Source organism: Carex rostrata, chromosome 10 (genome assembly GCF_964058835.1).
Source record: "Carex rostrata chromosome 10, lpCarRost1.2, whole genome shotgun sequence".
NCBI classification, from domain to species: domain Eukaryota; kingdom Viridiplantae; phylum Streptophyta; class Magnoliopsida; order Poales; family Cyperaceae; genus Carex; species Carex rostrata.
In genome coordinates, this window is record NC_135927.1 from 8,112,667 (window position 1) to 8,139,789 (window position 27,123).

The window sequence follows — 27,123 nt, forward strand, 5'->3', positions numbered from 1 at the left end:
CCATTGTCAAATAGAGAAATTAACAGACATGTAACAAATAGATGGTTATGTTACTCTAGCTTTTGTATCTGGTTTGTCTTCTGATTTTCACTACTTAACTGTTAATTAGCCATCATAATAACTTAGAACCGGAACACGCACATCCCCATTTTCCTCTCTGATTGTATAAAAAATTTAAATACCCAACAGTAGTATTTGGTGATAATTAATTATTGATCGTTATAGGGTTCTTATTGTAGTATGATCGATGTTAAAAATAACGACACATTCGTTAATTACAATGACTTGTAATTTAATCATTATTATACAATATCTGTTGTATCGATTGGTTTCATTATACAACCATATATACTATAATACTAATAATACCATTGTAGAAAGTCTTGTACTTTGTCTACTAGTACGCGCCCTTTTACCGTGACACATTTGTATAACCTTAATTACTAATTCAAACTTCAACTTCTTTAACACAAGACTTTACTTTTTTTAGTTTATTGTAAATTTAGCCACAAATTCCATCATACCTGCAAGGAATAGCCAGGTATATATCGAGTCCAAGGAGCAAGAAATACACACACACACACTTTTTATAGGTTGTTTGTGAGGTTTGTGCGTCATTATTTTATTACCAAGGCCGACTCCTGCCAATTTAATAGTTACATAATGTTAAGGATCATTGCTTAAAAGTTGTAAGATCCTTCCTTTGTTAGAATAAAAAGAAACAATCCGATTTGTGAATCTCTCAAGACAATTAAATTAAGAGGCTTGTAACCGTGCGAAACTAATTAGTCGAAATAGGCAAAACATAAAACTCGATTCATGTATGATGGAGCTCGCTGTGTTGAACTTTTTTTTTTGTTATTATTTGAAGCCCATAGGCGTACACATTAATAATGAAACATGTTACATCTCAGCTGTTCTCTCATTTGAAATTTTCTAGGAAATAAATGATGATATAGACAAGTAGACAACTATCTTGGGAAGCCATCCCATTTCTTACTCAGCTGCCCTACTACGTAAATTATCATTTATTCAATCTATGAAAAATGTAACATCACAGCTGTTTTTCTGATTTTACAGTTTGTTCTCGCTACCCATCCTGATTCAAAATCGACCGGTTGATGGTAACCTCTATTATTAAAAAAAATATAAAAAGAGTAAACAAGATACAAATAATATATAAATATTGACATCTCTTATTTATATATTTCTCATATGTATAATACAAACTTATAAAGCCTACTTTCATAGGTTAACAAAATATAAATAACAACCCATCTAAATTAATTTTATTGATAAATGTGTGGAGATAAAATAATTCTTTGAGATTTTTTTTTTAAGTAATTGGTGAGAAGTTGCAAATGAACATCCATAATTATTAATTTCATAACAACCTCTCCTTTTCAATTCCTACTTAATTTTTAGGTAATTTGACTATAGCAATGACACTTGGCTAAATTTGTGATACTGGCCGTTCCTAGTGATCTATAAAATATCAAGGGAAGATGTTGTCGACTTAATTTGCAGCATTAAGTAGGTATTCCTCCCAGTGGTTTGAAGATGTTGTCGACTTAATATGAGTGATGTCTTTCAGTGGGATTTGTACAACTAATATTGCAACTAGTCCCACTTTGTCTACTAACATCAAAGAAAAACTTGCAAATAAACAACGTTTTGTTAATATTTTTTTTGATATGCTGTGTATTGATAATATTGAATAAATATACTGTCTATCCTCTCTATCCAGTCGCCTAAAATTCATCAACCTCACTAATTAAAATAGTTCATGTGTAAACAAATATTAAAATCTGATAGAATATATTAGTTAAAATTACTTGACACATGAACAATTTACGTTTATAACTTGACAAGCTATAAATACTAGCACGATGAGGTATAAAAACATGCACGATAAGATATAAATATTTGCATGACGATGAACCCAAATGTACTTTATCATGAATCTTATTTGAAAAATATAATCGCGTAGAAGACGTTCATCATTTTAGTTTCACAAAATTTCTCACAATTTGTTAGAAATATTAGCAAGATTGTGCAGAGGAAAAAATAAACTCACCTCTAAAATGGTGTAAAAGATGATCAAGTAGGTGACGAGATAGAGAAAGTTGATATGTTAAATATTTTAGATATAAACACTTGATAAATATCAACACATCGGTATCAATACTTGCATTTTGCTAATTGTAAATTTGATGGTGACCTTATAGAAGGTGGTCCAAATAAGGTAATTTGAATGCGTTCTCAGATAGGCTTTGTCGCTTTGATAGACGTTTCGGTGATTTTGATGAAAGGATTATTTATTATCAGGTTCCGATTATATATCGGATTGTTTAGAGTGTTACCCATAGTGGAAAAGTTGTGGTCAGTGAGGAGTTGACAGATATGGTAATTAACATGTGTTGTTTACCTAAATTGGAGATCAAAACCAAACTAATTATTATAATTGAAAGTTCTCAGGTGATTAAGTCGGGATCACGGGCTGAGCTCTAACCAATCATATCACTTAACTTTTAAGATTTTCATTAATTACTCGTAGTGGTGACACCAATTGTACGCAACATTTGACACCAAATAGAATGGCTGTCGGCAGATTTTTTATTATTTTGAGTTGACTGTCGGCAGATTTTAATATAAATTAAAATATCTCAGGTGATTAAGATAGGATAACGCAGCATAGGAAAATTAACACCACAAATTTTTATATTAATACAACATCTTCACAAAATTTAAATATATGGACAAGTTTAACCATATTTAAATATCTTTCCACAATGTATATAACATTTGATCATTTATGAATGATTTGATTTTCCTAATTGCCTACGTAAAAGTTTCCCAATTTAATCAAGTTCTAAACTTGAAGATCCTCAAATTTAATATTCTCTTTGTTTAATTAGAATTCGATACCAATGAAGATCAATGAAACAAGTAATTATTTTGAACAATATATAATGATTATATCAAATAAATGCATATAAATTTTAACGTTTCCTATAACAAAAAGCACCTTTGGATTTACAAATTTTTAATCGAATTGATATATATATTATAGTGCATTACTTCGATCTAATTCCTATACATGCAAATATAAAATACTGGACAGATTTATATATGCTACAATGAATGAGTTAAATTGAGATGATATCTTTTGGAAGAAACCAGTGTTCTAAATAGCTAGCTATAGCTTTTCCGGACCATAAACGCTAAGCTATAAGATAAAAGTGTCCTAATTCAGCTACGACCGCTATAGCTATAATAGCTAACCGCTATTACCGCTATATAAAACCCGCTATAGCTACCCCTATGCTACATAGATTTTTTTTTTTACAATTTATATAGGCTTCTGTACTTCTATTCTTATTTTTAATGCTACATAGTCTTCTACGATAAATATATTAAACCAAACTATATGCTTCTATTTTTATTTGTGATTTATTCTATCATTCTATATCGAGAAATATTCAAATATTAATTCTTCATTTTGATTGCTCTTCTCATAATATTCATTTGTAAAATTATTATCGTTCGTTTTAATTGAAAGCTGATTTTGATTATTATTATAATATATAAAATATTTAAATATGTATATTAACTTCATTTAACTTATAAAATTCTCTGTCTATTATAATATGTAATACTATGAAGTATAAACTATTAAATAATATTACTTTTTAGATTTTTTTTTCCTTCTTATTTGCATAATTGATAAAAAGTATAGACTTAGATTAATTATCATTTAGTTGTTACATTAATTTTCTAATATTGATTATGTTGATAATTAGTAGAAATATATAATATAAAATTTGAAAAGGGAAAACCGCTATGCATGATAGCTTTCACTATAACTACGCTATTCGCAATAGCTTTTTTTTTTGTCTTCCCACTATGCCGCTATAATCTCTATTTAGAACCTTGTAAGAAACTATATAATAGAATATTTAAAAGTTGAGTTAATATCATCATAAAACCTTGTATAAAAATACTGAATAAGTTCCTCATAATTTTAATTATAATTTAAATTTTATTTATAACATACATGAACAACAACGTGAACTTAAAAATTATATATGTAGTTTATTATTCAGTTTTTTGTTCTCTTATACCTCTGATTGTAATATAATTACAAATAATAATTGAATGCAATTTCTGAATAATAATAATTTAATTAATATAATTACTTAATTTAAATCAGAAAATCATAATGATAAATCATACAAATACTATCCAAATTAAGGAATACGCTTAAGATTATAGAAATAAGTTTTAAAAAAAACTCGGACAGTTAGATAAATTAATAAATAAAATAAATCAAGTTGAAACAATGTTACTTGGATTTTAATTAAATTGTCAATAAAATTTGTGGAGCAGGTAAAATAAATCAATCATAAATACAGTGTTGCTAGATTTTCATAATATAATTGAATCTTTCTCTGTTTTTTTTTTTAAATAAACATGAAGAAAACAAATAATGTAAATAACAACCTATTTACTAATTTTATAAAACTAACTTTTACACAAAGGAAATCATACAATAATATAGGATATAAATAAATTTTAAATAAAATAATATATTTTATAAACATAAATTTTAAGGAAATAAATTGCTATAATAAGATATAAGAGAAAATGAGTTTTTAAAAGAAATACTTAATGAAAGGTAAAATTGTTTATATAGTAAAATATTTAAGTAATGTTGTGTTATCAAGAAAAATAAATAGTGTTAAAATCATCACCCGATAACGTACGGGCTTCGCTCTAATCAATTATATCTCTTCACTTTTATCAAGAAAAATAAATAGTGTTAAAATCATCACCCGGTAACTAATGTTGCCTTTGTTACTCGTAGGCTTGACACCAATTAGAATGGATGTCGGCAATTATTCAAATTAATTAAAAATATATTATATGTAGTACGGGCACTAATTAACCCCCAAGATCTAGTCATATTGACCAGAAATTAGTAATCACACATTAATTAAATTTTATTCACGGCGTCGGTAGTAAGAATAAATGCGACAACCAACAAAATATCCAATTGTAATCTATCCATTTTGTCCTTGTGCTAATGTAAGTTATTAAGCTGTAAATACTTTTATCGGCTACAAGAATGAACCGGTATCCGCGAGAGTATCCAACGATGCATTTATCACAGGAGACTTAACAAAACACTAAAATCTGAAACCACCGTTGGATCAATGATTTTTAATTAAAGTGGCTTAATAAATAGTAAAAAAATTCAGAAAAATGTAAAATTTGGTCTCCAAGCACATTTCAATATAGAGATCATATTTAACGGTTCAGATCGAATTTTTGAATTTTAAAAATGAAGAAATAAATTATAAACATATATCCTCAAATGATGTGAGTTCGCTATCTCTTAGACGATGCTCCAGAACTCCTTTAGTAAAGAAAAATAAAATAACAAAAGATAATGAGAGAAGTCAGCAAGTTCACCTTCTCTACAACTCAAATAGAAAGTTACAAAATTGCCAAAGATGCATTTAACATGTTTCTGATGTGGAGTTCAACTCTTCTCCCTTCTTATCGCCCTTTCGTTCTCCTTCAAAATTGGAATTTTTGTATTTATAAATTAAACTTATTATTAAATAATAAATGGAAACAAAAAGAGTACCTTTATTTTTCTATGTTATAGGTGGCTCCGAAAAAAAATCGATCCAAACTTTGGAACCCTAAAAAATTTCGGATCCAAATTGGATATTTCTAACTTTTTTGGAAATAATGGCGGAGTTTTTTCTAAGCAGAAAGATTGCTGGGACATTTGTTTGAAATAATAACTGGTGTTTTTTGAAATAGAAAGAGTGAATATATTTTTTTGAAATATAAAAAATACTGAAATAGTTTCCTAACCGGAATAAAATACTTTTGACTGGATAAAATTTTTTGGTTATTCCTATTTATTTAAGTATATATATATATAGGAATTAGTGTATATATAAATTAGACAATTAACATGGATCCTCAAGTATACCATTATGGTTTATATATTAAGTTAGAATTGATATTGTAGTACATGGAAGGAAGTTAGTAACAAATATTATTAACAACTGTCATGACTCGTATTAATTTTACTTAAGTATAAATATTATGGTTTTAGAATTTATAAAATATACAGATATACAATATTATTGTGCACTTTATGAATATTGTAATGTCATAAAGTTTTATAATGAACCAAGTGAGAGAATGTAAGAAAATATAATTAAGTGGCCCAAATAAAACATGCCATTTAAATCACGTTATTAATCAAGCCCATCTAATTAGGCCTTGATTATCACATATAGGCGTGATTTATTACAGATGCATACTGATTAATTTTTAACATATAATAGGCTGCGCTATTAATAACAGATGCTTGATTAAAGGGTGCCTGATTAAAGGGTGCGCAGATATTGCTAAAGGGTGCATATTGTCAACAATGCTTGATTTAAAAAGGTGCTTTGACCAATGCTTAATAACAGACACTAGTGGAAAAATTGGAATTAGGATCTACCTATCTGGATCGGCTATACGAACAAACCAATACTAATATCTATCTGGATCGGTTTTATTAATAAAACCGATCCTAAAAACTAATCAAATCACAGCCCATAAACTAATAGGATCGGTTATTAGCTTAGAACCGATCCTGATACTATTAGGATCGGTTCTAAGCTAACAACCGATCCTAATTATCAAGTATCAGGATCGGTTATTAGCCGAAACCGATCCTGATAATATCAGGATCGGTTATTATAAAGAACCGATCCTAATGTAGTGTAGTATTAGAATCGGTTCTTTATAATAACTGATCGTGATACTATCAGAATCGGTTCTTTATAATAACTGATCCTGATATACTATCAGGATCAGTTGTTTTGAAATGACCGATTCTAAAAGGTTATTTGGTGCTCGGTTAATTTTCATTTCGCGTTACTTAAGATTTAACAAACAACTCGATCTCCATGACTCCATCTCCCGATTTTTTTAAAAATACCCAAAACAAAAAATAAATAATTTAAAATACCCAGGTTTCGGACAAAATTTTAAAAATGTCCAAACCGCCTCAAAATTCGGCGGTCCGGAATTATAATTCCGAACCACCAATAAATTCGGCGGTCCGGATTTTTTTTTTTTTTTTTTTTTTTTTTGCAAATCAAATTGTTTTATATATTCAGATTTTTTGCAATAAAATGTACCTCTGATTTTCTTAGCAAAACAACTTGAAAAATCATGAAAATGTACCAACATGTAGTCTCGACATCCTAGAACAGCACTGCCAAGTTTCATGTAGAATCTCTGAACAGAACATGAGATATAAGCTCGTAAAAATAGCCCCAACTGATTAATGTTTCATCCGGGGTCCAACTTTGAACTTCTGGTTTCCTTGGTAAAAAATCTCCAAAAATCATGAAAATTTACCGACATATAATCTTGACATCCTAGAACAGCACTGCCAAGTTTCATGCAGAATTTCTGAACAAAACGTGAGATATAAACTCGCAAAAATAGCCCCAACCGATGAATGTTTCTTCCAGGGTCCAACTTTGCACCTCTTGTTTTCTTAGTAAAACATCTCCAAAAATCATGAAAATTTACCGACATACAGTCTCGACATCCTAGAACAGCACTGCCAAGTTTCATTCAGAATTTCTGAACAAAACGTGAGATATAAGCTCACAAAAATAGCCCCAACCGATGAATGTTTCTTCCGGGGTCCAACTTTGCACCTCTGGTTTCCTTAGAAAAACATCTCCAAAAATCATGAAAATTTACCGACATACAGTATCAACATCCTAGAACAGCACTGCCAAGTTTTATTCAGAATCTTTGAACAAAACGTGAGATATAAGCTCGCAAAAATAGCCCCAACCGATAAATTTTTCTTCCGGGGTTTAACTTTGTGGTTATTTTTATTAGTGTTTTTTTGTTCTTATTTTTGTTGTTGTACTATTTTATTTTAGTGTTATTTTTGAAGTATTTTTGTGTTATTATTTTTTTAGTGTTTTTTTTTCAAAATTGTTTAATATTTTTTTATTGTACGAATACTATCATAAAACATAGTTTAACCCAAACATAGTTTACCGACATATAATCTCGACATCCTAGAACAGCACTGCTAAGTTCATACAAACCTCGCAAAAAAAAAATTCATACAAACCTCAAACTCAGAAATTCAAACTATTCTCAATTCCAAACAAACTTAACAACATACTATTTCTTACAATATGGCTTGAACGTACATGGAACAAAGTCATCGTCGGAGGTTGACAAATTTGGGTCAGTAACAACAGACGACGTGCTAGCCTTGGTCTTGGCCTTAGTCTTGGCCTTAGTCTTGGCCGTAGGCGTCTGTACATCAACCTTTTTTTTCCTCAATCCATAGCCGTAGGGGTTTTCTACAAAGTCATCATCAGATATGTCATTCCGGTTGAAAAATTAATCTATCTTCACACATCTCTGGCAGTCCTTTCTAAACTTTCCGCAAATGTCGCATTTGGGGTTTTCATTTTCCTCTCTCTTTCCTCGATTGTTACTGTCCATCATTCTCGTCTACAATTTGTTTAAAAATAATAGTTAAAAAAATTGCAACATAATAAGCTGTAACATACAAATAAAGTACATACATACTACTAAATGATAAATGTTCAGAAAATAAAGTTCATCTAATCACATAAGGTCTCAGCACATTGAAATACATCTCTGGTTAATTTCTACGGAGCCTAAAATGCAATCCCAAAGATCTCCATGATGATGTGCTCTTCCTAGCGGGTTGCACTGCTTCATCCCTCAAGTGTGCTGTACCAGATGTCCCAGCGCCAGATGTGCTCCTCCTAGCAGGTTGCACTGCTTCATCCCTCGAGGGTGCTGTACCAGATGTCCCAGCGCCAGATATGCTCCTCCTTCCCGCGCCAGATGTGCTCCTTCTTCGTTGGGTAGTACCTGAAGGCCCTTGCATCCCAACTGCATCTCCTCCTGCCAGTACTTCTCCCATTGCCTCTCTGAACATCATATTTGCATTTTCACGGTCTGCTGTACGGCTTCTAGTTGTGCTTTGCCGAGACCCTTGCGATCTACTTGCCTCGGCCATAACTCGCTCATTTTCTGCTGCATTTGCTGCATTATGCGCGTCTGCAGCACAAAAATGTTAGCTACTAAATTATTCAAGATTGAAATGAAATATAATCAGGGTTGAGTGCTACATACCTCGGCTTTGCCTGTCAGAAGTGGAACGGCGAGGTCGGTGCCCCATTCGCCTACCTTGCATTTCGTCCATGGTCATTACACAACGGATGTGTTTTCTCCTACCATGCCGTATCCAATCTTTGTTTGGCTCAATTTTAGGGGTAGTGGTCGTAGGCCACTCTTCAGGATTGCCATAAGGAACAAACAGTGCATTCCAAGTACTTAGAAGGTAGTCCACCCGATACCGGTGGTCAACAAATAGGTCGGGTGACCAGCTATTACGGCGACAAACCGCTAACGCATGAGCGCACAGAATTCCAGTTAATTGGATACATCTGCATGTACATTCCACTTTTCTCTCTGGCCCGAATGTCACGATATACTGGAACCTTCTATGAATAATAGACATAGTTCCATCCTGTGTTTGGACTACTGGAACATATTCATTTGGGCCCGTGACTTCGTACTTACCTTCGCCGTGCGAGTATGCGATGACATCCATTTCTATAGCTTTCTCCCACCGTTTGGCGAGCTTGACATGTACCCGTTCGGAAAAAGGCTTTCCTGCATTGTTTTGCTCCGTCGCTGCCTGTCGCCGCTGAACAAACCAGCTATTGCACTTGTAGAATGTCTCCTCCACGAGTGCAGCCACGGGCAACATTCGGCTATCCTTGAAGACAGCGTTCAGGGACTCGGAGCCGTTTGTTGTCATGATACCAAATCGATATCCTCCATCACATGTCTGGAAGATTTTATCAAAATTTGATTGCTCCATGACATCATTAGGACGTACTTTGCCCACTCTCCTCAAAAAAGCATTACACCTAGAATTTTGCTGCAATAGAACAAAGTAAAATTAGACAAAATGCATCTAAAAGAAAAGAAAATGAACAACATAATTAGACAATATTAGACATACCATGGCGAAATCTTCGAACATCTCTTTCAGCCTTCTTGGCTTCTTCTTCTTGGCTCCTTGTTTGAACCTAGTTCTGTACCATTTGTCCTTCCCACAAGCCTGAACCAGATTGTCAGCAACATGCTGGATACAATATCTGTGCACAAAATTATCCCGGTCCCATCCGTATTCAGGTTTCAATGCAGCTTTGATACCCTTGTGTTGGTCTGATATGACACATACGAATCTATTAACACCAATCACATTCATTCTAACCCATTGTAAGAAAAAACCCCAATTCTCTTCATTCTCCTTGTGCACAATTGCAAATGCTAGAGGCATCAATTGGTTCTCGGCATCATAGCCGCAAGCCATCAAAAGTCTGCCCTCATACCGCCCAGAAAGGAAGGCTGCATCTATACTGATGACCGGTCTCAAGTAATTAAATGCGGTGATGCATGGTCCGTAAGCCCATGCCACGGCCACGAATTCCACAACACCTTGCTTGACCAGTCCTGTATTTCTATCGAAGCCCGGCTTGGTCCAAAAATCGTGCCTCGAGCCGGGATTCTTATCACATATCCCGATAAGCAATAGTTTCATAAAGTTGTACGACTCTTCCCAACTCCCAAATTGACGGGCAACTGCAATCTCACGACCTCTCCAGAGTTTGTTGTACTTCGGGGTTATACTGCCAAACCTAACCCTCACACAGTGTGCCACACTCCGGATGCTCATAGTGGGGTTTTCCTTAATGCCGCTCTCGATGATATCTGCGATTATTGATGCCGTTAGTTGTGCATGGTCGGTCCTGGTGTACTCAGACGTGCAAGTGTGAGGCGTGTCTTGCTCGGTTATCATCCATGTATCTCCTGCATTTGTTGCTTTTGCCTTCAGTTTGAAACGACAACCCGAAGTGCTGCATCTAATTTCCAGCCGGGATGTGTCACTTCTCTTCGTATATATCTCCTTGTTCTTGTCAACATGGTACTCTCTGATCTTTTTGGTCAGTTGTTTTTTGTTAGGAAAGTATTGGCTTTTTGCGAGCTCACTCCTGTATTCAATCCGACGACCGTAGTAAGAAACGTCTGCTTCTCGAAAAGTAGATGTGTCATTGAAGTTTACAAACGGGTGAGTCTCAGAATGACCACTTAACGGCATATTCTCTCTATTTTGGCTCACAGTGGGCTGTGTGTATTCTTCTTCATCTTCTTCATCTCCTTCATCATTAATGTCCCAGTCTCCTTCCTCCCATTCATCCCCAGTTTGAAAATTTTCCTCCGGTACCTCGTTCATAAATTCAAATTCTGACTCGTTTGGATCTTCATGTACTGGTGCCGGTCTGGGGTCAGAACTTGGTTCAGGCCCAGGTAAGGATGAAGGACCTCCATGCATGGATATAGGTGAGATAAAAGGTGGAGATTGTACTCGTGGTGGGACAAAAGGTGGAGATTGAGGTGAATTACTGTATATTTCTGGTTCCGGTTCTGCTACTGGCATTGAGATAAAAGGAGTGTGTGGTTCATAATTTGGTTGATCATTTTCTGCAATCGAATTTTGGCCTGAACTCCCAGCCACTGACTCTCCGCGAATTCTGCATGCAAAAACTTCCAATAATTCACCGGACCGCACAACCTGCGCGATCAGGCCTCTCAATGCCCCGTCATCACCCAATGCGATTCTGACATACCTTCCTGCATGGACCATTCGGGCTTGAATTTGTAATTCCCAACGATTCCTATTGTAGCCGCTCACTTCATAAATAAGCGATTGCAACTGCTCAAATGAGAAATTTTCATCAACCCAATACGTATTTACTGAAGGTTTGGAGTAACGTGCCCCATTCTGGTCAAAAATGAATTTCCCTCCAAAATGTATTGAAATTGCAATAGGCATGGCCAATAAACTACATTTGGAGAAGGAAATATTTTGTAAGTTTACTGATTTCAAATGAACAGTAAATACGTATATGCACAGTAATGAATAGTAAATGAACAGTAAATACGTATATGAACAGTAAAAACGTATGTGCACAGTAAATGAACAGTAAATACGTATATGAACAGTAAACGAACAGTTAATACGTATATGAACAGTACATACATACATCTATTGTAAATGAATAGTAAACAACAATGCGTAAAAAAACCTGATTTAGCAGTTGAACAATTCGGATGGGGAGGAGAGAGAGTGAGATTTTGAGAAAATGAATTGTGAGGAGAGAGAAGATTGCAGTGTGGGGTATATAAAGGCCCGGACCGCCGAATTTATTGGCGGTTTGGAATTTTAATTCCGGACCGCCGAATTTTGGGCGGTTAGGAATTAAAATTCCGGACCGCCGAATTTTGAGGCGGTTTGGGCATTTTTAAAATTTTGTCCGAAACCTGGGTATTTTAAATTATTTATTTTTTGTTTTGGGTATTTTTAAAAAAATCGGCTCCATCTCTCTCTCGCGCTCACCGTCTCTCCCTCACATCTCTCTCTCGTCCTCACTGTCTCCCTCTCTCGCGCTCACTGTCTCTCCCTCACATCTCTCTCTCGTGCTCACTGTCTCCCCGCCTCTCCCCGCCACTGCCTCCACGATGCCTCTCCGCCTCTCGACCCAAACCCTATCTCCCCGCCTCTCCGTAATTTGGTTTTTTGGTGCTTCCCCTGTGCAATTGAAGGGAAATAGAGAGACACAGCGCCTTCAATTTCATGCTTCCTGACTCGCAATCCGTGGTACTTTTCTCAAATTCATCTCTGATTCGTTTGATTTTTGTACTTTAGTTTTTGTTCTCTATTGTTTTGAACCTTTTTTCTAGAACGAACGAAAAACACAGTAGGTATTACCACCTGTATAATTAAAATCTCAGTAATTTGGTTGAAAGTTTTGAAACTTTTTTTTTCCAAATTGATTAATTTAACTACGTTCTTTCATGGGTAGTTTGGTTTTAGGGTTTTAAATTTCAGTTTAGTTAGTTTTGGTTAGTAGAGTTCACTTTTGTAGAACAAAGGTTTCTCTATTGCTTACATTGTGGACATTAAAGTGGGATCTGTTTAGGCATAATCTATGGTTTTTGAAAATAAGCCCTAATTTTGTGTCCCTAATGTGAAGTGTGATTTCTTCAGGCATAATCAGTGTTTTATGAAAATCCATGATTTGTAAAGGGTTTGCGATTTGCTTCTCTGGTGCTCGGAGGTGCTATTTTCTGTGGTATGCTGGCTGAATTTTCTAATGGCCGGAGATGATCGAGGCGAGCACCTTGGTGCCAGCCGACTCTTGCTGCCATTTTTGCATTAGGAGCCTTTCTCGGGTAATTTCAAGCATCTCCCTTTTTCTTGATTGATTGTTGCTCGAGATGTGATAAATTGTGAGTGTTGTGATGAATTGGGTTATTGATCGATTGAGTGCGGGTTGTTGATTTTCCCGGTTGATTATGGGACGAATTTGGAAATTTCAAGAATGTGCATTTGATTGTCATGGTGCAAGGCACCTTTGCTGTTTTTCCCTTCTGTCTTCTTGCATAGAATAAAATCATGATATCAACAATTTCATTGATGCTTCTTATCTATGACAATATAATTTACTTGTTGTTGTACCAGATGTAGTTTTTTTTTTTTTTGTTTCTTTTCATCTTATTACCCTTTATTTTGAAACCCAAGTGACAGTATACTTGTTACTTGTTTTGTTATTATTATCCTTTGCTATATTTACTTACTTTCAAATTTATTTTGCAGCCCAACGAACTACTATCAACTTCTTGTGGTTCACCAAGCTATGTTGCATCAGAGGTTGTATACAATGACATTGTCAGAACTATTCTTTGTTTTCTTATATCTTTATTGCATTTTCAGCTTTTCTGTCGTTTGCAGCAGCTGCTTGGGAATCTTGTTAGTAAGAGACATTATAAAATTCCTTTCCCTAATTTCATATGATTTGAGTCTCTATCTACTTGAATTAGTTTTTTGTTTGTCTAATTCTTACACATGCATACATTGTTTCCCTATCTATATATATATATCACCTTGAATATATATATATTTTTTACTTGTTGATAATGTGCAGAGGTCTTCTTTAATTCTTGAGAAGGTAATTATTTTACTTGTCACTATAATATAATTTTGAAGTCCCTTTTTTGGTCTTTCACTTTAACTTCCTCACTTCTAAAATTTTGGGTTTTTAGACATTCGCAGGGGATGCAGAGGATGTATGTAACATTATACAATATAATTAAACCTTTTAATATGCATAGTACTCTGAGATAGCATACCATTGGTATTGTACCAGTACTGGATTTGTCCCATTATGGTATTAATGCTATCTTTAGAGGTTGTACTAATGATTATTTCTTTTCTTTTGTCAACTTTTAATAATTATGTCTTTGCTATTTTAGGAGAAGGTTGTATCTGACAAAGAAGATGAGGTTGTATCTGACAAAGAAGAGGTTGTTCCTGACAAGGAACAAGAGAATGAAGATTGATTGATAAGTTTTAGAGTGAGTCTATGGTACTATGCATATTACGATTTGGCACCGTGCTACGGCTCTATATTCGAGTTTTCAAATCCTAACGGTCGATCCGAACCGTTCATCTTGTTCTCCATATTAATATGTGTTTGGAGACCAAATTTTACATTTTTTGAAACTTTTTTACTATTTTTTTAGATTTATTGAAAATCACTGTTTTTGGATGGTTCAGAATTTTCAGATCAAGTGATTTTTTAAATATCTAAAAAAATAGTAAAAAAATTTCAAAAAATGTAAAATTTGGTCTCCAAACACATATTAATATGGAGAACAAGATGAACGGTTCGGATCGACCGTTATGATTTGAAAACTCGAATATAGAGCCGTAGCACGGTAACAACCCGTGATATGCATAGTACCATAGACTCACTCTAAGTTTTATTACTAACTAGGTGTTTTCTTGTTATAGTGATGATTGTCTTTCTACTTGTAATTGTGGTAGTTGTTAGGGTTGGTGGTATTTGGATTTAAACCCTTGTTTGTGTTTGAATTTAAACCCTACTTCAATTATATCTAGATTCACAAAAAAAAACCTGCTTCAATTATTTTCTTGTCATAGTTCAGCAGCAAAAAAAAAAAAAAAAAAAAAAGAGGAATCAAGATCGGTTGTTTTAAACAACTGATCCTGACAGGGTTCTGCAAATAAAAGCAAAAAAAAAAAAAAAAGGAATCAGGATCGGTTGTTTTAAACAACCGATCCTAATGTATATTTTAAAAAAAACTGAAAAAATAACTATTTAGATCGGTTCTTGTATACAGCCGATCCAGATTATATACTATCAAGATCGATTATTTATAAACAACCGATCCTGATACCACTATTTGGATCGGTTCTTTAACCGATCCAGATTATTGGGGTATTAGTATCGCCTTGATCAGGATCGGTTATATTCCGATACTAATATGATTATATAACCGATCCTGATTCTATTTTTTCCACTAGTGAGATGAATTAAAGGTGCATGAATGCATACTGACAGGGTGCGAATGTTATCCAAGCTTAGTTAAAGGTGCATGATAATAACAGATGCTTAATCAAAAGGTGCGCTAGCCATCCTATCCATCCTTTGACTCATGCGTTATTATCCATCCTGCCGCCTTTATCCATTATGTTCTGTTAAAAACAGAAGAGTAATAAGAAGAGAGAGAGATAAAGTGTTTCTTTATTATTGATTTTCCACCTCGATTACATGTACATAGGTGGCTTTATATAGCCTTAAGGAAAATGCTTAACTACCTATGCTGTTAATCTTTTCTAACAACTTTTCTTAATAGACTTAGTCTAACAGCTTTGCCTAACAGAATCACTAACAACCTTTGACTTTGGTCAAAGCTGTATTATCTTTATCACCCCCCCCTCAAGTCCTGTGTAGCTGAAAGGACACAGAGCTTGGTGCGCAAGCTGGTAAAACGAGAAGTACCCATTTTTTTTGTTAGAGCATCAGCAATTTGGTCTTGAGAAGATAAGAAACGCACAGAGAGGCGACGAGATGCCACTAAGTCCCGAATAAAGTGAATGTCAACCTCAATATGTTTAGTGCGGGCATGGTGAATTGGGTTGGCAGCAAGGAATGTTGCACCGAGGTTATCACACCATAGGACCGGTGGAGCAATATGATCAGGAATAAGTTCGGTGAGAAGAGATTGAAGCCAAACAACCTCGGCAGCAGCAGCAGCAAGTGCGCGGTATTCAGCCTCTGTGGAAGACCGAGCAACTGTGGGTTGCTTTTTGGAAGACCAAGAGACCAATGAGTTACCAAGAAACACACAGTAGCCAGTTGTTGATCGGGGATCATCAGGATTGCCCGCCCAAACTGAGTTGCTGCTCATGCAACCACTTCTTCAACACTTTACCCTAAATGATAATTTAGAGGACAAATTGATATGGAGATGGACTAATAACAACATCTTTTTGGTAAGTTATTTTTATAAATGGCTTCAATATGGATGTATTCTCAAGAAAGAATATATTACCATTTGGAAGTCTAAATTACCCTTTGAGATAAAGATCTTTCTTTGGCTGGTTGGAAGAAATAAAATCCATACAAAAGATAACCTTGCTAAGAAAGGTTAGCAAGGAGACCCCAAGTGTGTGTTTTGTTCTCATCCATAGAGTGTTGATCATTTATTTACTACATGTTCTTAATGGATTTTTTTTTTTCTTATACTACTTTCGAAGAATTGTGGTTTTTGGATGCTATAATTCCATTAAAAGATTCTCCTATTGGAATTAATCAGAGTAGCTATTCTTTGGGTAATATGGTTATAAAGAAATTGTGAATGTTTTAATGATACCAGACCTATCTCAGCTATGGCTTTGGGGACAAAAATCCTTTCTTAACATCTTTTTGGTGCCAATCAAGTAGTGATAACTCTTTTTTTAAATTATCACTTATTCTTTCCCTTGATGTCATGGGTCTACCAGATCAGATCCTGGCAAAGGAGGAGGAAGCCGTGTCCATGTTCCTGTCCATGGTGGCAATGGAGGAAGAGGGTCAGGCATTTGCTGCTGTCACACAGAAGCTTGCTGGGGGGGATGGCAATACAGGTCCAACGTCTGGAAGCGCCCTAAGCAGTGAAGATGCTCACTCTGCGGACTGGAGTGATTTAGATAACTAGTTTCTAAGTGTTTTGGTTATGCGCTTTTGTGGTTTGGATGATATATAGTTTATCTTGTGTTTTTGTTAATCTGGCTTTTTGTGTAGGTATTGTTGTAAGAAAAAAGATGTAAGAACGTGTACTTGTTTTTAGGTATCCTCTTTGGGTATCTTGGCAGGTACTGTCATAATTTCAGTAATGAAATCGGTGGAAAAATTCACTTTTCTTCAAAAAAAAAAAAAAAATTATCTAAAATTTGAGGGGCATTTATTAGATTTGAGGGATTTGAGGGGTTTTTATGCGAAGTTTTGGGTCCTAGGATAAATTTTGAGATTTCCTATGGCAGAATCGGTAACTTTTCCACGCTGCAAAGGGCTTGTTTGTGACTTCAGAAAACCGTCAGAGTATTTATTTTCAAGGACCTCCTTGGAACTTGAATTTTTTCTGAAGGTTCTCTGGGCTTGTAAGTCTTATGGGTTCTCTTGTTCTTTGGGTTTCATGAAGGATCCAGGCATATCCTGAGCCTAGTAAATGCTTCCTTGGGTTAAAAGAAGTTCCTTCTTCCATTCATGGGCTTCTTTTCATATTTCAGCTCGTTTTAGATACATGGTGGACCCCAGGGGTCAGTCTATCTTCCCTTCTGCTGATGTTGAAATTGCAAACCCCGTTAAAAGCTGTTCGGGATCTGTAAGATTGTGCCACGTTACTCTAGCTAACGGATTCAATTCTAACTGGTTCTATTTTCTATAAGGGTCCAGACCCAACAAGAACTGGACATGTTTGGTTTTCAACTGAAAGGGATTGTAGACAAATCTGAGCACATTTTTTATGGTACATTTTGGCAGTACGTCTGGTACCGATCCTTATTTACAGTACATGTGACAACACTTAAAATATCAAAGATGCATCATAGAACAATAACTCCGGAAAATTGGAGATATCAATGAACCATATATATCTACAAAGTGACAACTGAGGAAGTACAGAGAAAATAGAGAACAGTTATATTATTTGCTCAATTAAATTCTACACATATATAACTAAACAAAACAGAAAAATAAATTTTACATAATAATCCATCCATTTTTGGAAACAATAACCATATTTGAAATCTTATCATATCATAATATAGCACAATAAATTTATTACAATATGACATAACTCACATTACAGATAGCAATACATATTTTTTATGAATGCCAAATTTTATGCATATTAAAATAGAGATCCTTAGGTAGGAGATATGTAGGAGATAACACACATTACACACAGCAATACATATCTTATACATAATTTTTTTTTTTCCTTTTACCTTAGGCAGGAGATCCTTCTTTAGTATCTTTATTGCATTTGCAGGACAACAAGCATGCATGGTTAAATTGGAATGGCACGTAGAACGATAGTTTCTACTGTCATTCCTGGCCCAAACGCCAAAAGCACTCCCCACTCAAGCCCCTCTCCAGTTGTCGCATTTTGTGCCTTGGCAGACTGCTTCCTCATCTCATCTAGAACAATCATTGCTGTAGCACTCTGCACATTCCCATAGTTGGCCAACACATTCCTTGATGCTACTAGCTTTTGCTTGTTTAGCTTGATCTTAGCTTCAATTCTGTTTAATATAGCTACACCGCCCGGATGCACAACCCAAAAAATGGAATTCCAGTCTGAAATACCCAATGGTGTAAATGCTTGTTCAAGACAACTCTCCACAATTTCAGATGCGTATTTTGGTACATCGATGGATAAATGCACCATGAAACCTGCCTCATCCAGGTCCGAAACAATTGCATGATTGGTGTTAGGAACCAATGTTTGGTTTGCAGAGATGATCTCAAAGATGGGACGTTCTGCTACTGGGTCTGGGTTTGCACCGACAACCACGGCACTAGCGGCATCACCAAATATGGCCAACGACACGAGATTGTCGAGATGCTCCTCAGATGGGCTGTGAAAACCATGTAGACTTATTTCTACACAAACCGCAAGAACACGAGTACGGGGGTTGTTCTCAGCAAGATCCTTTGCCAAGCGGAGTGTAGTTCCTCCACCATGGCATCCTTGGTGATAAAACATGAAACGGTTTATCGTTGAGGGCAGATCGAGGAGGTGTGCTAGTTTACAGTCAAAACCAGGCATAGCAAAGCCGCTAGTAGTGCAAAAAATAAGATGGGTGAGTTTTGATACGGGTTGGCCCCACTCCTGGATGGCCCGTTCAGCCGCCAATTTTCCCAGCTTCGGCACCTCATCTATTAAAATGTTCTGGCGAGCACCGAGAGATGGTGCATTTGGTATCGCAATGCTTGGATTTTGATGCACAACTTCTTCCGTCAAAAACATGTGTCGTTTTTTAATCGCTGAAGCATTACCTATAGTTGGTTTCAGATTAATGTTAAGAAAGTTTGACTTCTAAAGGAATAAAATTGTACAATTTAGTACGAGGTAAAGAAGTTGTTTACTTTGGCTTTTATTTATAATTATGTACGAAATGGTTGAATTTAAGTTTTGTGATTAAGCAGCTAGAACAGTCACGGTAAGGCCTACGGGCATTCTATGAATAGAAAAGAAAAAAGGATGTTTACTGAAATGACTACTCCATTCTCATTTAATTCATACTGTTCATCCATTCTCTTTCTTCTCCCTTTTGTTTTTCCTCCTCTCTCTTCTCCCTTCAACGCACTCTTCACCCATTCTCTTTCTTATGACTCAGCTGCAGTCTTTCTTATGTTAATTAATTTTAAAAGGGTAAAAGTGAGCATCTGTCTATTCTTAAAATTCTGAAATTTTAATTTATATTAGACCTGAAATTTTGTAGACACCCTACATATATATTTGCTTACTCAGCAATAAAAAAAGAACTGAAATTTTGTAGACACCCTACACCCTACATAATTGACTGTTTTATTGTTTATTGTATATAAATGTCGGATATTGAGGGCCCATACACTCGAGCGAGCTGTCTGTTGGTTCCAAGCAAGAATGTGAGATGTTGCATTATTTTTACTTTCTTGCACAATATTTATTTTTAATAACATATTTTATCTTTTAGTGGATCATTTTGTCATTTCAAGAATCGGAGAACATCCATGTAGACTTCGACTCGTCTCACTAAAGAGAAATGGATTATTCAACAACTCAGGCCAAGTAAGACAAACAGATTGAACTCCACATGTGAGTAATCTCTGATTTTTTTTTCCCCCAGCTCTGAATTCAATGCATGACAATCTTGATCCATGGAAGTCTTAAAATGATAAATCGACCACCAAATGATAAAACATATTTTTTTTAAATTAAAACATGCAAGGTTGCAATTTTGAGGATGTAATAGTCTTCTATATGTTTTAGAATTGTCATGTAGCAGTGCCTGAAATGTCATGTGTCAAGTTTTAACGCGTACATGTCCCTCCAATGCGGTCCTTTGAAATATGTGGTTTACAAAAGGAATTAAGCAATAACTTGGGGACATGTATTTGTCAAAACACACCACAAGATCATTGGTACAATACCATATTACCATTCATACATTGTCAAGTGTTGTCTTTAGCTAATAATTGGGTTGTTGAATTATGTCTAATATTTTCTTGTACATGTGTATTTGTATGTTTAATATTGTATATATGTTTAATATATTTTGTGCAATATTGTATGTTTAATATTGTGTTCTGTATGTGTAATTTTGTATATTTAGTGACTTGCAAATATGGATTTTAGCCTATTAAAACTAGCAATAAATATATATATATAGAGAGAGAGAGAGAGAGAGCTAGGCTACGGTGAGTTGCGAAGTAAAGCGACTATTTTACTTCACGCTCATATTTTGTGATTTTCAAGTTCAAAACGTCGATCCGAACCGTTCATCTTGTTCTCCATATTGAAATGTGCTTGGAGACCAAATTTTATAATTTTCTGAATTTTTTTACTATTTATTAAGCCACTTGGAAAATCGCTAATCCAACGGTTTTACTGTTTTGTGCAGCCACCGTTGGATCAACAATTTTGTAAAATACTTAATAAATAGTAAAAAAATTCAGAAAAATGTAAAATTTGGTCTCCAAGCAGATATTAATATGGAGAATAAGATGAACGGCTCGGATCGACCGTTTGGATTTTGAAAACTCGAATATTGAGCCGTAGCATAGAGGCCACTATGCTATCCATAGCACCCCAGCCTAACTCCGTATACATATATATGTAGATATCTATACATACATACATATATATACATACATACATATATATACATACATACATATACATACATACATACATATATATATATATATATATATATAAATCACACGTTCTTTCACATGAGCCACGTACAAATATCATCATACATCGATTTCCTACAGAACCGTGTATGATTTCCACGAATTATACACTGTTCTTGTAGATAAACCGTGTAAATATCCAATATGTATACGTATACATATAGATGTATACGTATACATGTATACGTATACGTATACGTATATATATAAAAGACATGGTGTGCATTGGACCATAAATCACCGATTCAAAGTCCAAATGACCGATCCAAACCGTTCATCTTGTTCTCCATATTAATATGTGCTTGGAGACCAAATTTTATATTTTTTGGAATTTTTTTACTATTTATTAAGCCACTTTGAAAATCGCTGATCCAACGGTGGCTTCTGATTTTACTGTTCCAAACATTCACCGTTGGATCAGCGATTTTCAAAGTGGCTTAATAAATAGTAAAAAAATTCCAAAAAATATAAAATTTGGTCTCCAAGCACATATTAGTATGGAGAACAAGATGAACGGTTTGGATCGGTCATTTGGACTTTGAATCGGTGATTTATGGTCCAATGCACACCATGGCCTATGCATTGCAATGCACCATAGCCCATCTCTATATATATATATAGAGAGAGAGAGAGAGAGAGAGAGTAGAACTAGGGTGCTCTTAAGCTTACCAAAGTTTTGGTGAACTTAACTCTAAAACTCATCAAATCAATTTCAAATGACGAATCCGAATCGTTGAAACCCGTCTACTTTACGTGTGATGCATCTACATGTGAAATTTTTAAACATTCGAATTAATTTAGTATAAAGTCAAGCGGTCAAAATTAGAAGGTCAATAAATTAATTTTAGTGCATTCATTTTTGAACGTTTTTTGACCGCTTGACTTTATACTAAATTAATTCGAATGTTTAAAAATTTCACATGCAGATGCATCACACGTAAGGTAGGCGGGTTTCAACGGTTCGGATTCGTCATTTGAAATCGATTTGACAAGTTTTAGAGTTAAGCTTACCAAAACTTTGGTGAGCTTAAGAGCACCCTAGTTCTACTCATATATATATATATATATATATAAATCACACGTTCTTTCACATGAGCCACGTACAAATATCATCATACATCGATTTCCTACAGAACCGTGTATGATTTCCACGAATTATACACTGTTCTTGTAGATAAACAGTGTAAATATATCCGAAGAGAACATCACCTTTTTTTGGAGAACATTGTTCCATTAAAGTAACCGTGTATATAAGGGCTATCTAAACAGGGTTCTAAAACCGTGTACAATTTATCGATACTTTCAAACATTATGAGCTCATACACGGTTGCATAACCGTGTGTCATTAGTGTTTTAAACCATGGATAGTCGCCTATTATGTAGTAGTGAGAGAATGGACATGAGAAACAAAGATTTCTTACATATTCTGGTAAATTTCATTTTGAGCTCAGCCAGGTGATCCCTGTTAGTACCCTTGAAAACACGGTCAGGTACTTCTGCCTGAATGACAATGTCCGATGGGGCTGCGGTGCCGATTGCGAGCACGGTTGCAATGCCTTGAGGGCGATGTGTGCTCCTTGCATGCTCCATTTTTGTGGTAATTTTTTTGATTGTTTTGTTACTTTATCTGAAAAAAAATAGAATTTGACAAGTGCGGGCTGCCTTTGGAGCTGTACATTGAGTCGCACAATATAAAGTGATATTTATACTGCATGGTAGCTAGTTAATTTCCATGTAGGCTAACATGTGCATTGTAATTGACTTTTGACGATTCAATGACAAGGAAAGCTTCAAATGGATATATTGGATTACTTTATACATTCTTAATTACGGACAGTTGGGAATGCATAGCCACAACGGCCTGTTGAAATTAATACAACATATTACACAAGAAATATATATAATATTTATATAAGAAATCTTGGTCTTTTATCATTATTCATTTCTCATAATTTTATTTAGGATGATTATGGTATCCAAATTCTTTGAATAATAAATTCACTTGATAATTATAATATACTGACCAAATTAGAACAAAATAAATTTATTCAATTATTTACACAAGAACACCAACAAATTTGTATCAATCTAAAATTTGGTGGATTACAAAGTAGACACTTTTCGCGAGAGAAAAAAAGCATTTATGACGGAACTCCGTCGCGAATAGAAAAAACACGTTTATGACAGTACTCCGTCGTGAAAAATCACTTTTTATCCTCACGAAAAGTGCATATCTTTTGTAGATCTGCTTGCATCATTTTGTCATTAAGGAAGTGAAAAACACTTCCATATACAATTTATTTCTTTTGAATTTAAACAATATAAACCTTTCAAGATATAAAACTAAGGGGGAATTTCATGTATACCCCTCAAAAACTTCAATATTACATATTTCCTCCTCTAAATTTTGAAATTACGTATTTACCCCTCTAAACTTCAAAAACTCACATATTTGCCCATTTTATTGTCTTTTATATTAAAACTAATTATAAATTTATAAAATACATATTTTACCCTTCATTAAAAGTATGAAATGCCCCATTGAACTCAAATTTGAATCTGAAGTGTTCATATATATACTATTCAATCCGCACGCATGGCAATAAGATTATTGCGTGTTTGCTTCAAGATTCGTGCTAATCTAGTCTGCACAGATCTCAAAGCAATTTTGATCCACATGCATCACATTAAAATATGTGCACATTGCTTCAATATATGTGTGTTCTCTTCAAGATTTGTGTTGATCTAGCATGCACGGATCTTAAAGCAATTCAGACGGTAGAGGAACCTTCAGATTCAAATTGGAGTCAGATGGGCATGTTATGCATTTTAATAAAATGGTAAAATAGGTATTTTATAAATTTAGAATGTGTTTTAATATAAAATACAATAAAATAGGTAAATGTGTGAGTTTTTGGAGTTTAGAGGGGGGAATATGTAATTTCAAAATTTAGAGGGGGAAATACGTAATATTGAAGTTTTTGAAGGGTATACGTGAAATTCCCCCTAATACTAGGGATATGGTTAGATATACGCTAGAATTGCCTTTGAAGTTTGACCTAATATTTTTCTCGGGACCTTATGGCATTTAACATTTCTTACAATGATATGATCGGTGTGTCGATAGGCATCACGGTAACCAATAATCTGGAGAAGAGATGTCGGATGAGAATTTATTGGATTACTAATCTCGTAGGATATAATTGAATTTTGAGTTTTTTATTTGTTTAGTATTCATTTTGTTTGCAAATTAGCTTTTGATGTGGTACTATTTTTACTTGTATGCTTTTATGTCTGTTGATGTTGACCTGCTGTAAGACTTTTCATATTTGATTTTGGTATCTATTTTGAGTACCAAATCAAATATGCTTGATTTTTATAAAATCGGTGGAAATACCACTATTTTTCAAAAAAAAAATATATATTTGTTAACGGTGTGCGTTGGCAGGCATTGTTGCTCAACATTAGAACTAATCAGTTTTACACTGAACAAGACGACAGTGTGTTAGTTCTCCCCTGTGCGATCGTCATGACTCATGAACACCCCCAATGATCTCCCAAACTGATTGTTTCAAAAATAAATCAAAACCGTTGGCGCGCTGCATTAAATGGCCAACTAATTTAATCAGAGTCGTGCTCTGTTGATGGGACCACTGTGCGATCCACTTGCTTCTTTTAGTTTGACTACTGTGGATTACTTACCAACAATTAAATTTAGTGTTCTTCAAATAAAAAATTAACAATATTTTGAAAAAAAATAGTTATTCCATTTAAGCCCTTTAGTGCGCATTCAAATATATAATTTTTTTTTATTCACTACTAGAAAAACGTAATTATACATAGTATATCATACACAGATGCGGAAATGTTTTTCATTAAATCTGTGTGTAAAGTTAGAAAGCTTTCGTCCGAAAATGAGCTCCAACATTCATAGACGGTTAGTAAAATAGAGCCGTGTATAAATATTGTGCTTTAGCATTCATATACATTCGCTTATTAAGCGACCGTATACGATTTGAAACTATTCATCAATGTGTTTTAACCTATCCATGTATAAATGAGCTCCAAAAATTATACACAGTTTATTTATATCAATTGTATAATCATACGCTGTTTTGCTTTTTACCAACCATGTATGAATGTTTGGAAGAATTTTTCGAAACAATTCCTGCTTGTTTTAATTTCATGCGCAGTTTTATTGTATGATTCTTGATGAAAAAATACAAAAATTTTCACATTATTGATCTACGCCTTTCTGTTATAATGCATATCTATCTAACTTTCTAAGGCATCTTTATCATTCCAAAAGCACCTCTTCACTGTAAGACCTCTTTTAAACAAGTGATACTAGGGCGATGGGTATGGCAATCGAAGGTGATAGCTTCACAGAGAAAGTGACCGAAGGCGAAGAAACTCAAACGGGCGTAAGTTTTTGCTCGAGTGTTTGATTTCGGTGTATGACCCCAATTCGAAAAGCTCGTGATGAGATCAATAGGATTTTCTCAGGTTACTCAGAATTGTGTTTTCCATGGCCAACAAAGAAAGGAAGGACTTCAAAACTTGAGTTGAAGCTTCCAGTTATATTTTTTATTTTTTAGTTCTTTACCAAAAATTTTCATAGTCATTGTTAATGTAAATATATGTAAAGTCTGAGATCTAAGGCTTTTTGGTTATATTTTCATTTTTTATAGTTAGTAAAATTGTTGTAATGAGTTCATACTTTATTTTTGTAAGGTAATTGTGTATGTTGTTTATATTGGTAAATAAATGTAGTATTTTGTTGTATTTAAATTAATGGCATTTGTAAATTTAGTGTTGTGGTATCAATTCAGATGCAGGGTGACCTTATTTTAAGAAAAAACAAGCATTTATATACATTTTTATATTAAAACTGTGGTTGAAAAGTATTTTTCATCTACGGTTTTAAAAAATAAAAGTGTGCATAAATGTTTTGCCGAAAAAAATTGGTGCTATTATTGAAGAAACATATATACATAGTTCTACAACCAATGGCGGAACCAGAAATAATCGGTAGGAGGGGTCTAACTAGTTTTCTGTGCATAATCAAGAAACCCACGGCACAGAGAAAGACAGAGTCTGAGACGCCTGTCGCTTTGGTGTGGCGCAGAGAGAAAGACAGAGGTGCCAAGGGCCCATAAATAAAGAGCCAGGGCCCTAGCCATTCAGTTGCTATTATACCAATATATAAGACATTATGCAACAAGCTGTGCATGATATATTAACTATAGATAGCTCCAAGACAAGAAAGGTGCAAGATACAACTGAATCATGCTCGGCTAAATAAGTTCAATTTCACTTTTTTTATCTTTCCTTGTAATAGGACGGAAATGGCTACCAAGATGTTCATCCAAATGAAGAAAAACTTTTAATAGTGAAAAATAGTGGATGAGTGCAGAAGTACTAAATATAGATAATCCAGTAAGTACGTAGTACCAAATTTCGGACTATGTAAAACTGTACCTGAAAATTGCACATCCACATCAAGGCCTTGTTCCTGGTTATAGCCAAACCCGAGGAGTGATTGACCAGCTGAATGGCCAGGTGCCAAGGGCAACTCTCTGTATATTTTTCTGGGCTAAGGGGGCCAGGGCCCAGGCCTTGGTTCCGTCCTTGTCTACAACTGTGT

General features: G+C 34.6%; 2 protein-coding genes across 2 annotated transcripts; both read right to left on the reverse strand.

Moving 5' to 3' along the window:
- Window positions 1-8,865: 8,865 nt before the first annotated feature.
- LOC144560237 (uncharacterized) lies at window positions 8,866-11,263 on the reverse strand. Its single transcript, XM_078309402.1, has 2 exons — window positions 10,124-11,263; window positions 8,866-10,039 (listed from the first exon to the last, which is right to left on the reverse strand). The coding sequence occupies exons 1-2, from the start codon at window positions 11,261-11,263 to the stop codon at window positions 9,218-9,220; spliced, it is 1,962 nt and encodes a 653-aa protein (XP_078165528.1). The 3' UTR covers window positions 8,866-9,217.
- Window positions 11,264-18,337: 7,074 nt separating this feature from the next.
- Window positions 18,338-23,152, reverse strand: LOC144560609 (chalcone synthase 2-like). Its single transcript, XM_078309850.1, has 2 exons — window positions 22,898-23,152; window positions 18,338-19,574 (listed from the first exon to the last, which is right to left on the reverse strand). The coding sequence occupies exons 1-2, from the start codon at window positions 23,064-23,066 to the stop codon at window positions 18,583-18,585; spliced, it is 1,161 nt and encodes a 386-aa protein (XP_078165976.1). The 5' UTR covers window positions 23,067-23,152; the 3' UTR covers window positions 18,338-18,582.
- Between the last annotated feature and the right edge of the window lie 3,971 nt (window positions 23,153-27,123).

What these genes read in the sequence shown, in the direction of transcription:
- LOC144560237 (XM_078309402.1), bottom strand. Translation starts at nt 11,263, where the DNA reads ATGCCGTTAAGTGGTCATTCTGAGACTCACCCGTTTGTAAACTTCAAT. An exon ending in TGTTCGAAGATTTCGCCATG is followed by an intron (nt 10,040 to 10,123) that starts GTATGTCTAATA and finishes GTTCTATTGCAG; the next exon opens with CAAAATTCTAGGTGTAATGC.
- LOC144560609 (XM_078309850.1), bottom strand. Translation starts at nt 23,066, where the DNA reads ATGGAGCATGCAAGGAGCACACATCGCCCTCAAGGCATTGCAACCGTG. An exon ending in AATGAAATTTACCAGAATAT is followed by an intron (nt 19,575 to 22,897) that starts GTAAGAAATCTT and finishes AACCAACTATAG; the next exon opens with GTAATGCTTCAGCGATTAAA.